Here is a 12884-nt window from a genome sequence, read left to right on the forward strand (position 1 = left end):
GACCTACAATGTTGAAGGCAAGTAAGTGTGAGTGAGAACTGTTTTGGGCACTGGTCCAGGGCAGGACTGGTCTAAGTTTGGTTGGGTTGTCGCACTGGGGACATGCTATAGGATGGGTTGGGTTGGGCTGGGTTATGATGGGCTGGCTGTGCCCTTTTTCGACATCCCTGTGTCAGCACAAGGAGGGGACAGGTCCCTGTGGACCCACATGCTAACGTAGCACACCGAAACCGGGTCAGGCTCTGATGAGCTCCAGATGGGACTGGGATACAGTGCTGATATTCCCTCTAACACTGTGAAATCAATTAAGATCTTATCGCAGCACTTCAGAGAGAAGGAATAGCACACACTAAAGGAGAATAAAATGAGCTATCTTAAGAGCTGGAATAGAAAACCCAAATACAGGTGTTATTGTATTACAATACAGTGGAACTAAATCACCAAAACGTAGAATACACTTATGGGAGATATGGAACATGTAAAATGAACTGGAAAAGACTATTATAGTCCTTCAATAACAGAGCAACAGAAACTTGATACTTGGACCCACTAGTATGAAGTACAGTCCAAATCAAAGCAAAAAAGAAAATACTGTATAGAGCTGTGAGCAAGTCTGCCTAACAACAACCCCTGCAGCCTGACCTACAAATCTGACAACTTTCTTATCCTTGGGTGCTTCACAGGGGAGCTCAGAGCCATCTCATTTCCCATTGTGTGCTGAAGACCCAGTTTAAAACACAATTAGTCAATCACAGTGCATCCTGCTTCTCTCTGTCACTCCACTCTCTGGAATATTTAAAACCTTTATTAGTTCAGTGCACATTATAGCCATTTGTCTCTCGTCCTGAAATCACTCGTAGATTTTCTACCCTGCTAAGTGAAGGTGGATAAAACAGCCTCAGAGCACACCATCTCAGGAGATGTAACAATAATAGAAGCTTGCGCAGTGATCGGTCCCTTGAAAGCACACCTTTGTAACATCCATTAACTATGGGGTGAAAAGACCTTTTACATCTGTCAAGGATTATATCTTCCACTACAGTGACAAATTAACTGCTAAGTTTATACAGCAGAGGATACACATTTCTGCCAAAGATCCATCCTTCCTACATCTTGCCTCCCTTGCCCATCCATAGCAGAGGTGCGTCTTAGCTAACATCCCCTATAGTTTCAGCTGCATACAAATCACCAAATTCTTATCGAAGAAGCAATACAAACAATATGATCAACGCATAATTTAAGCCGGAGGTCTTCAACAGGGCGTCCGGGACCACTAGGGGGTCCTCAGAGTTACTACAGGGGGTCCGCCAAATCTTTGTGTGATCATGTTTGATCACTTGAACCCTATAGCATCCCTATTAGTGGAACATTAGCCAAAAAAAATAGCAGCTCTACAAGCTCACAACGCCTTGTGCTGTGAGGTGTTGTGAGCTTGCAGATCAGCTATTTTTTGGCACAGAGGTTTGGTGTAGAGGGAAAAGAAGAGCAGAATAGTAGGTATTGACAGTTCAAGTGGTTAAATATATGAAAATACACATTAATCCAGCCTACACAGATGACAGTGCTGTCAAGTCTAAATTGTATAAGAAATAATCCATGTACATTTTTAATCTGCAACTATACGTAGTGGGGGTCCCTGCTTCATCTCTCTCAGAGCTAAGGGGTCCTTGGCCTGAAAACGTTGAAGACCCCTGATTTAAGCAAAAGGTAGGCTTGAGGTTTCTGAAAGAAAGCCAAAATCAGCTTTAATGACTCTGCTATGAAACAGTTTTGGCATACTGGTCCCATAACCCTATTTACAATTCAGGGAGTGGCTCATTTGACAGTATATCAGGAAATTACCTGTCAAGGGGCAATCAAAATTGTTTCAGAATTATGCTAAATTCTTGCTAAACTGTTTCCTAAAATGAGTAACATATAGGCTTCTTGGTGTTTTTGATGTAGCCTAATGCCTTCTGCTACATTTCAGCTTATCCCATGAAAGCCATTACTTTAACTGCTATGGTCATCAATGGTAAAACACTTGAACTTGCATGTTAATTTGATGTAATACATTTAACATGTTCATATACGGTAGTTTGGTACTGTTGAGACTGGTCTGATCATTATGCACCTTTCATTATCAGTGAAAACTATGAAATGTTGAAAAAGTATATAGGTCTATATATATATATATATATATATATATATACACACACACACACACACACACACACACACACACACACACACACACACACACACACACACACACACACACATACATATATACGTGTGTGTGTGTGTGTGTGTGTGTGTGTGTGTGTGTGTGTGTGTGTGTGTGTGTGTGTGTGTGTGTGTGTGTATATATATATATATATATATTATATATTTATATATATATATATATATATATATATATATATATAGGTCTATATATATATATATATATATATATATATATATGATCCTGGTAAGGAGGCTATAGCCTCTGTTTTCCTCATAGTCTACCTTTGATCTGCTGAAGTAACTGGATGTGATAGGCCACTGCACTCTTTTTTATTAATTTTTGTTCTATATTAATTTATTTCAAGACATGACGCCCAAAACACGCAGCATCACAGTAAAATCCACAAGAACACCATAACACAATCAAACACATCATAAAACTGATAGCTTCAGCCTTCAATTCAGAGCAGCATTACGAACACCAATAAACTATAGCCTATCTATTGTGCCAGTGAACACATTAATTCCCTTCGCACCATGCAAAACATCCGATCCAACAAGAAAGACGTTAGCCTACAGTGCGCAATAATATATCGAACAATGAATCAAATCAAATAATATCAAACTAACTAACTGTGTTACGCTATCGGACATCATGTCAACTGTCTGAGTCTACAGACTACAGTATGTTCTTTACCTTGAGCTGAGCATCACTGGAGCAATCTCCCCATCGGATGTCGCTCTTTGGTCGCTCTTCTTTGGTCCAGCAAAGTTTGTCAAGTACACCAGAATTAAACTTAAAGCATCCGGTGGCAAATGTCAAAATAAAACCCAAACTGGCGTAGAACTACCTTTCAGAGAATGTAAATTAATTTAAACACTGGTTCCCAAACAGTGGATCGGGACCCATTGGTGGGTCACTCACGGACACACTTTATGGGTCCCTTAATTATTTTTTTATTTTTTTATTCCTACATTTTGTTTTTAATTATTATATTATTAAATGTCTGATTTGTTGTTTGCTGGTTTGTGGAGTGGATAACTTATTGCGCGCTGCAGAACCAGCACAAAACCAAGATATTACTTTTATTGTTTACAATTAATTCTAAATTATTTGTTTGTGTTTTGAGGCCTACATCTAAATAGGATTTAGATTTATGACAAGACATCTAGCTAATAGGACTTGACCTGTTTGAAATGGTAACCGGAACAGTCTGCAGGGCACCTGGTATTTCTGAGCACCTTATAATATTAATTTTGTAGACCTTTTTTATTTACTACAATATGGAAAGTTGGGTGGTAATTTGGTAGCCTATTCAGTTCACTTCTTTGTGAAAGTTGATCTTAAAAACGTAATGACACGACTCGTGAAAAATACTTTTGTTTTGAAGGTATACATATTCTTATTCTTCTTGACTCTAAGTAACTTTGCGCTGCCCAAAATTTTGGAGATGCGTAGTCTCGCCTTAATCGTGTAGTGTACTCGTCTATGCTATGTTTTTCAGGGGTGGGTGGTAATTGAGATATTATCAAGTTATGCAGGCTACTGTAATACAACTGGCAAGATCAGTCTGAGTCGGTTAAAAGCCGGACGGATCTCTCATTAGAAAGCACTCACATGCTGACTGTATAGTCACACTACCAGACAGTATATCATTAACGAACGGGAGTGCCTAGGCTACGCACTTTAAATTACCCTGCTGCAGTGGTGCTGCCTGCTGACTGGGATCAGTGCTGGAAGAATAGCTACACAGATTTTTATTAGGCTACCTGGTGTCCATGTCCCTATTTTGGGCATGCCATTGTAGGAGACATTTTTCAAATTATTTCAATACATTTCTATTATTATTATTAGCAACAACAGTGTAGAAATAAATAGCCATGTTGTGTATTAAAAAATGTACTTGACCAAAAGTACAAAAGCATTGGCATCAAAATGCATTAATATTTTATGTTGCACCCGATAAAAGGTCTATTTTCTGTTAGCCTCATAACATTTAAAATATTTGCCTGCTTTATTTGCTGCTGGCTGGGTGACAAAAGTTAACATACTACTATGTAATAATGTATCTGTTAATGGAGGTATTGTATTAGGCTATAATGCAAAGTAACTATAGTGACTAAAACTGACAAATGATTTTAGTGGAGTAAAAAGTACAATATTTGACATGGAAATACTCAAGTAAAGTATAGGCTACTTCAAAATTCTACTTAAGTACAGTACTTGAGTAAATGTACTTGGTTCCTTTCCACCACTGCCTGTGATATTATGAATGACTGGTACATTAAGAAACTGACATGGTGTCAGTTTGGTGGAGTCAACACGGTAAGCCTTGCAGCATGAGAGTTAAAAACAGCATGACAATGACAACCACTAGAGTGATATGCAAGGACATAATTAGGTTACCCGCAGCATGTAGTACGGCTGCTAGACTGCCTTATGGGACCTCCCCAGCTTCACACAAGCTGCCATAAAGATATACTGTATTCTGTATAGCCCACCGATTCTCAACGTTAGGACCGGTGACCACCAGGGGCCAAAACGGCCCCTGGTGGTCACACGTCTTGAGTGTAGTTGGGGGTCCCATCAAATAGGGGTCTGTGTAGGCTAATACATATCAAACTGAGGGCCCATGAAATTAAAAAGCTTGAGAATCACTGAACTAGCCTCAACTCAAGAGTGTAAAAATGGAACCATTTTTTGGACACTCAAGAGTTACAGACATGTAAGGGAAGGGTACATTTGGAACCCTAGTGGTCTGGATTCAATGGTTGGCAAAGCTACTGTAATATCAGACATAGGCTACTGTAAATATTATTGTATGACAAATTCTGATTCCAAAAACATCATAGAAACATTGTCTTGTGCGCCTAATGTATTTTGGGGAGTTGGCAGTGTGTACTCACTCAGTACTGTATAAACATGACGTGGCATACACCAAGTATTCTTGTCCATATGACAGTAGGAGTAGTAGCCTATTTAAACATTATGTTCTATTTATTTTCATAAGTCTCCTTCACAACTGGTTATCACAACGTGTTGCATCAGTGCACACTGTCCACACTGACACCGACAGCTAAGAGCAAACTCCTTTAAAGAGGCAGAGAAGAAAATAGACAGGTATAGGCAAGTCTGACTGCCGAGGTTGATTATGAAGGACAACACATTAGTCAATTGGAGTAATTTGTGTCTTTAATTATTGCTTTGTATTGATTTTTTGTTTGTTTGTTTTATTTTGTTTTTTTTTTACAAAAAGAAGTATGTTTTAATACATTTACAATCATTTTCTTCATTCTGTTAATGCATGTACAAATCACGCCAGACAAACAAATAATGGTTTGCAGCTCCTAAACAACGCTGTTGTGAAAATAATACAAAACCAAAACATTATATCAACTGTACATTTACCCCCCATGTTAACTCACATTCACTCAGAAGTTCTGATCCGATTCTTCACAAGCACTCTTGGTCAATCAGTGGTTACTCTTTGTACCGTCCCTAATCGTTAGCCTCATACGGTACCATACAACTAACAATACATCTACACTGGAGAGTATCACAGCCAGTTTACAGTAAAGTATGTACATACATTTCAACTAAGACTTCTAACAGACAGACATATGAGAATTGTGGTGATACAGGGACTTGTGGGTGTCATCTATTCGATTTGTAATAATGTTGCACATGTGAAACTCTGGTATATTATGGTTAAGCACAGTAGCAAATTTCCCTCAGTTCTTTTTATGAAGAAACTTCATTTTGTTTCCTGAAAGAAAAGATGAAAAACAAAACGTAACATTAGAAAACACATTGTCACACATGTTACCCTCACAGTTAAATCCTCACTGTTGATCTAACTTTTGAGCAGGGGTCATCAACATGTCCGTACACGGACAAAATGAGTCTGAGGCAAGTCTTAGTTTTGTCCGTGGCAAATTCTAGATTTTCTTTTTTACACACCATTATAATTTTCTTGTTTTCATCATAAGACATCTTAAGAAGAAAAAAGAAAATTACTGAATGTCAGTCTCCCAATTTTCTTCAGAATATGTATGGCACTTATTTATTATGACACTATGGTTCTCAAATATTTTATCTGCAAGGACCCCCATAACACTGAGTGTGACCCTTACAGGTCCATCTGGTTCCATTTGTACACTCTTGGCGTTACAGACCTGTGTTGTATGGTCATTCAGGGCTATCTCTCTATGTGTTTCTGGTAATATTGTCTTTTCATTTTACATGTGGCAAAAACATTATTCTGACAAAAATGTCCACCACAAGCCAGCATGGTGATGGCCTCTGTTCTTGAGAGTGTACAAATGGAGCTAAATGGACCCATTTGGCTTCATGGTTCAATTTGGCTCCATTTTGTCAAATGAAAACTCAGGATTTTACAATGCAGTATGGTTTAATACTGCATTGTATGTGGGAAGATTGTGTAGTGGCAAACGTGAAGCAAAACATACCAAGGCCTTTGAGGAACTTGTTCACACCACTCTGCTCAGTGTCTGGTAGCTCCTCCAGATACTGCTCCACCCTCTGCTCAAAGAGTCCTGTCAAACACAAGAGGTAAAAATATCAGATGTTTGATCAAAACACCAAACGTTTACATGATATTCTGAATATAGTCACTGCTGTGAATGTCAAGGACAAACAGTCTTCAGCTAATTAATACAGAAAAGAACATGCAGTACACCTGCCACCCACTAGAGGCCAGTACTAGTAAGGTTTTCCCTGTCCTTTGTGGCCAGCAAAGGGGGAGGGAGAGCATTTCAAATAAGTTAGTTTAATACAGTGGTTCTCAACCTGTGGGTCGGGATCCCCAGGGGGGTCCCCAAATTATGTTGGGGGGTCCCCAGATGATTAACTTAATGTGCAACATTGTTTTCTCACTCAACAGTAAACAAACCAACATAAGGTTTAAGTGTATATAGAGGGCATCTGCACATTTCTAAAGTGTCAATTTAAGGACTTTTAATACATCTACAATGACAAATTAAACATTGGCCAAATTGTCAAACATTAGAGGCAGAAATTATGAAAATAGCCGATCTACATGCTCACAACGCTTCGCAACGCGAGGCGTTGTGAGCATGTAGATCTGCTATTTTCACAAAAGAACCGTGTTATACAAAATGTAATGACTCTTCTCTTAGTGCTCGCCAGTTAAAATGTGATTATTTGGGGGGTCACGGCCTGAAAAGTTTGAGAATCACTGGTTTAATAACCAACCAAGGGGACACACAGAGACAACAGCCTACCTTTGGCCCTGCACTTCCGAAGCTCTCGATCTTGGATGAACCCTGCAAACATCTGAGACTCCATAAAAACACCCAGAAAGCGTCGAATGCTTTTAGATGCGACAGACTTGCGGAAGGCTTCCCTCTGGAAAATACGCTCTCCTCTCTCATTCTGAGTTAGGAACAGGGAGTAATGGCCAATGGTCTCCAGGAAGAAGCGGATAAAGGCCTCTGACACAAGGTTGTTTAATGTGTTGCATTCTGAGGAAAACAAAGGAGGAGAGATTATTCACGTTGTTATTCAAATTGTAATAGCAAAGATGATTCATCTTCCTACTGTATACAGTACATGTCCCACAGTTTCAAAGCCTGATAAAAGGTTATTTTAGTTTGACATTATTCAAATAATCTGATGAAATGGAGATTGGAGACAGTATTGTTTGGTTCACACAAGAACTGCACAACTAACACGATATGTACGGGAGACAGAGACATTCTTGGTTGACCTACCCTGGATCAGCTTAAGTTAGCAATCAGAATTAAACATGCCATTTGAAAGGTGTTATTGTGCTCTATCACGAGACATCCATTCATTTCACATTTGGCAAGTTTGTTTGATTTTTTATGGTTATAATCATTAAATCAAACTATCCCTAAAAGTCCACTGTGGATACTAAATTACTCTTGGAACCAGGAACCAACTAAATATGTGAACGAAACCATTATAGATACAGTCCAAGAGAGCACATGCACATCCAAACGGAAATTCCAATAGGTGCAGGATAAAAACTAGTAATAGAGAAAATGATTGGCTATTGGCACACTGTTCAATTAATGATGTGTTCACCTAATAAATTTAGATGTGGGAACATTGAAAACAGTGTGTGGATATCCTTTTTTCTCGAAACAAATAAATACATTTATGTTTAACACCTGCCAGCATGAATGAACATTTCCTCTCACTTGTCAGGTGAGAGTACACTCTGTCATTAACCATAGGGGTGTTCAGTGTGTTCAGAGACAGGTGCTGTACATGCACTGATGGAGAAATTAACTGCATGTAATTACACTAGTAGTACAGCTATATTTTGCAGTTAGCTTGCTGGTAGTTCAACTACACTCACTAGCTCATGATTTGGTTAGTTAAATTACTTCTTTGTATAGTTAACTGCTGATAGGTAGTTAGGAAGTTAGGAACCGTTTTGGACCATAAACGCAAAGGAATGACTAGTTGTATTCATTGCTTCTCTACTGTAACGGAAGCTCCTTTGACCTTTCCTTTCATCCTAACCGCTGTGAGGGCATGCCCAGCCAATGCATTCATCCTAACCGCTGTGAGGGCATGCCCAGCCAATGCATTTATCAGTCAGGACTCCAGCTCCTGGAAGGCAGGTGTCTGACTGATGGTAGAGATGGGATTCATGGCTCTTTGAAGTGAGCTGGATCTATGGGATCCGTTCCTTTCAAAGAGCCGTTCAAAAGACTGGCTCATTTTAGTTACTAGTTATTCTGTAGAGTTTTATTATAATTACGAATCACTTCAACCATATATACATTTCTGCCATTTGAAAATAGCTGACTTACAAGCTCACAATGCGTCGCAACGCGACCCATTGTGAACTTGTAGATCTGCAATTTTCAAATTATTTTATTACATTTTATTCATTGGAAAACCTGCATGTGAAACGGGACATTCTGCATAATGAGTACTTTCTACTATTGGTACTTTAAGTACCGGTACATTTTGATACCAATACTTTTGTGCTTTTACTCGAGCACATTTTAATTGAAAACTTCTACTTAGCAGCAGAGTATTTCCACATTGCAGCATTGATACTTTTACATAAGTAATTTAAAGAATTTCAGTAGCTACTTTTTCCACCAGTGTTCATTAGAAAGAAACGGCTCCCTACTGCGAACCGGATCCCATTGTTCATTTCAAAGAGCCGTTCAAAAGACTCGATTCGTTCGCGAACGTGCCACCTCTAACTGATGAACATTGTATACAAAAACAAAGATGACATTCCTTGCATTTCCCATTAATTTGGGGTTGTTGTTTTTGTTTATATAAATAATTAGGCACTTTTTTAAATTATATTTTCTTATCATTTCGTACCTTATTTAAAAAATAAAAAATAATGTTTTGCCCATACTGACAAAAAAAGTATAGTGACGCAAAGTTGGAATTGGTTAAAGTAGCTTCAAGACGGTGCACATAATGTAATGCTTTATCACAGGCACTGTTTAGTCCAGACTAAACCTCTGTTGATCTAATTAGTAGGAATAACATCTGGTTTGGTAGGAAGATGATCCGTCTCTTAATCACCTTCATCTGACTCGCTGTCAGAGTCCTGATTGATGATGTCACTCCTCTGATCCAGCGCTTGCTCAAGAGCTGACTGAAGTTTCCGGGGCAACAGCGAGGCCTCGTCGTCCATCTATGAACACACAACCAAGAAAAGAACATTGTGGTCAGCAGCCATAAACAAAACATGTTTGTAAAAATGTATTCAAAGGCATCCAGACATATACAAGCATATAAAACAAGAGAAACATGGTTGTTGTGGGGGGGAGTGTTTAAAGTTTCTTTTGACAAACCTGTCGGATGAAGCGGTCAGTTCCCAGGTCTACCATTAAAGCCTGAGAGAAAAGAAGACAGAGAGTGTTATACTATGTTAGCGCAAACATGTACGTGGTACCAAACCTTTTCTCATAGTGTGTTTAACACTAGAACAAAATGAAGTCAGTTAAAAGGATTGTTTAAGAATGTTAAGTGAGTCAATCAGTACATGAAGAGAGATGTAAACAGACAACAGATGTTGTTGACAGTCCATTAACAGCACTGTGTTAAGCATGACCTGACACGCTGAGATGGTCTTTTCACACACTCGCACGCACGCACGCACGCACACACGCACGCACACACGCACACATGCGAGCGCACAAACACACACACACACACACACACACACACACACACACACACACGACACTGCAGGCAATGCTGTGCTTAAAGAGGCCTGCCGACTTCCCCAGCCAACACTGTTGAGGGTGGGCCAAAACCCAGTGTGGACAGAACCCTGGAGCAGTGGCCGTCCTGGCACCAGCCTTTCACCAGCTGCCCAAACCAGAATGACTTGGAACTGGTGTTTGTGTGTGTGTGTGTGTGTGTGTGTGTGTGTGTGTGTGTGTGTGTGTGTGTGTGTGTGTGTGTGTGTGTGTGTGTGTGTGTGTGTGTGTGTGTGTGTGTGTGTGTGTGTGTGTGTGTGTGTGTGTGTGTGTGTGTGTGCGCGCGCGCGTGTGTTCCAGCAGTAGAGACAAGCTCCACCCTGTGAGAGGGTCATGTCATGGGTTCTAAAGTGGATCTATGCAGGTATTCCAAAGCATGAGTTAGCGAGAAAAGAATTGCACTTTCACACAGAATGTATAGGTTTTAGTCAGCCATTCATAGAACAAAAGCAGAACATCTAAAAACAATTTCAGGATTTTCAAAAATAGCAGATCTACAAGCTCACAAGTGGCAGATTGTGAGGTTTTAGATCCATTTTGACTATTCGTAGTGACCACAATGGAAATAAGTCCCACTTTATTGTGTTATCCTCTTTAGGTTTTAACTTTATGTCAATACTTTTCAAAAATAAACTAAACTGAACCTAAACTAAATTGAAGTTAAATGTATACTCCATCACAAAACCATGGCCTGTTGTTAAAGATCAGTTATTGTCGGAAGAAACACTGTCGTGCCACAGTACTCTCCAGAAAGAAGTGCACCACTTATAAATACTTCCTCTCTATCCGTCTTCCTGTGCTTTATCAGCAAAGGGATCAACATATTGTTGATGTTGAATTCACAATTAAGTCCAAACCAGAAAAGGTTTGATGAGAATAAGGAGAGTGAATTGTCACTTACAACCTGGCATCCCTATTTGGGCACGTCGTTATAGGCAAAGATTGTCAATTTCTTTCAAAAATAATAAAACGAACAGATCTACAAGCTCAGAACACGGTACGCGTTTTTGCTGAGTTGTAATATGAATATTACAAAAATGTGCAAATCATGATTAATTAAAGCTTTGGCAACAAAGTGCTGAGAACACAAGGAACAAACTCAATTGGTATGATTTTGAATCACAGCAAACACACACATTAAATCCATTAAAACGTAGGGCATATGGAGACACAGAGACATCAGAGAACGAAGAAAGATAAGCAGAGGCCATGTACCCACCTCCTCCACAGGCAACTCTTTGAGTTTGGGCATCGAGCTGGACAAGAGACCCACCAGGAAGGGTGTGGGGCAGCAGACAATGTCTACCATGGAGGCTGGCAGCACGGGGATGAAGGTATGCTGCCAGGAGAATGGGTAGAGCAGTGCCACCACTGCATGGATGCAGTTAGACAGGGTGCTGAGGGGACAGGAGGACAAACATACACCATCAGTCACCTCCACGCTCACGCAACCCAAGCCAGCCACTGAGGCCACACCAGATCAAAGCTAACAGAGTCATGGAACAAACAGTGTTGTTGCAGTTTTGCAGATGTTTCACACAGATAATGGGAAAAACATTTTTATCCAGGCTGGAAGGGGAGTGGTGGGTAAAGTTAAGCAACATCCTCTAAAAACAGCAGCCCAAAGCAATTATAGAACTGAAGTAAACAAAAAAATAATCTGTTAATGTGTTCAAAATGCTTAAATATTTGATCATTTACGGGACTTCCTGTGATGGAGAGGGGAGCAGAGCATTGCTTTTGCAAAGAATATTCCTTTTCACTGGGATCTTCCAAACCAAATAACGTGATTCTCTTTGCCTTGAAACCTCTCCATTTTTTATGAGGTGAAACCGCACAGCTATGTTCCCTGACTCAGACACTTTGCTCTCCATGCAGCTTGTGTGAGGGACAGGCTCATAGTCGGAGGCCTTACTCACTAAACCATTGTTTTCTGGGGCCATTTGTAGCCCAAGGAATGTTTTTTTGTGCAAAACAAATGCTTGCAATGGATTCAGCATCATGACAAACCCCTAGTTAGTCCCCTCACATCCTACTTAAATACCCAGAAAAAAACTGTTTTTCTGGGTATTTTCCTCCTGTATAGAAAGTCGGTGGGAGCCCAACTTGATTTGGCCGCTGTGGCGACCCCGAAGGTCGTCGGCTCGGGCGCCCTAGCTAAATCATTAGAGCAAGCCCTGGGCTACATTACCATTCTATCTCCCTAAGGCCCCCGACTATCATCCTGCTACAGACTATTGCCTGACAAAAGCACAGGAAAGGAATATAAATCACTCTTGACACTGCAGGTCCCTTGCCTTGGAGATTTCTGTGCTGCACTCAACCCAAGAGCAGTGAACAGACAGGTTCAACCATAGCATGGATTCAAATCTCACTTATATCTCCCTTCCACCTCTCTCATTTACAGAGTTAACACCCTTCTC

At 40.0% G+C, this 12884-nt stretch overlaps 1 protein-coding gene across 2 annotated transcripts in view; it reads right to left on the reverse strand.

Annotated features, from left to right (window-relative positions):
- Positions 1 to 5405: 5405 nt before the first annotated feature.
- Positions 5406 to 12884, reverse strand: part of dennd2b (DENN domain containing 2B) — an 80789-nt gene continuing 73310 nt past the window's right edge. For both annotated transcript variants that reach the window (XM_080730638.1, XM_080730637.1), the window contains exons 15-20: positions 11681 to 11858; positions 10051 to 10092; positions 9779 to 9890; positions 7474 to 7713; positions 6679 to 6765; positions 5406 to 5975 (exon numbers count right to left, since the gene is read on the reverse strand). In XM_080730638.1, coding sequence (XP_080586764.1) covers positions 5941 to 5975; positions 6679 to 6765; positions 7474 to 7713; positions 9779 to 9890; positions 10051 to 10092; positions 11681 to 11858 — 694 coding nt within the window. In that variant the 3' untranslated portion in view covers positions 5406 to 5940. The remainder of the gene's footprint in view (positions 5976 to 6678; positions 6766 to 7473; positions 7714 to 9778; positions 9891 to 10050; positions 10093 to 11680; positions 11859 to 12884) is intronic.

Source organism: Nannobrachium achirus (genome assembly GCF_963921795.1).
Source record: "Nannobrachium achirus genome assembly, chromosome: 7".
Taxonomy (NCBI): domain Eukaryota; kingdom Metazoa; phylum Chordata; class Actinopteri; order Myctophiformes; family Myctophidae; genus Nannobrachium; species Nannobrachium achirus.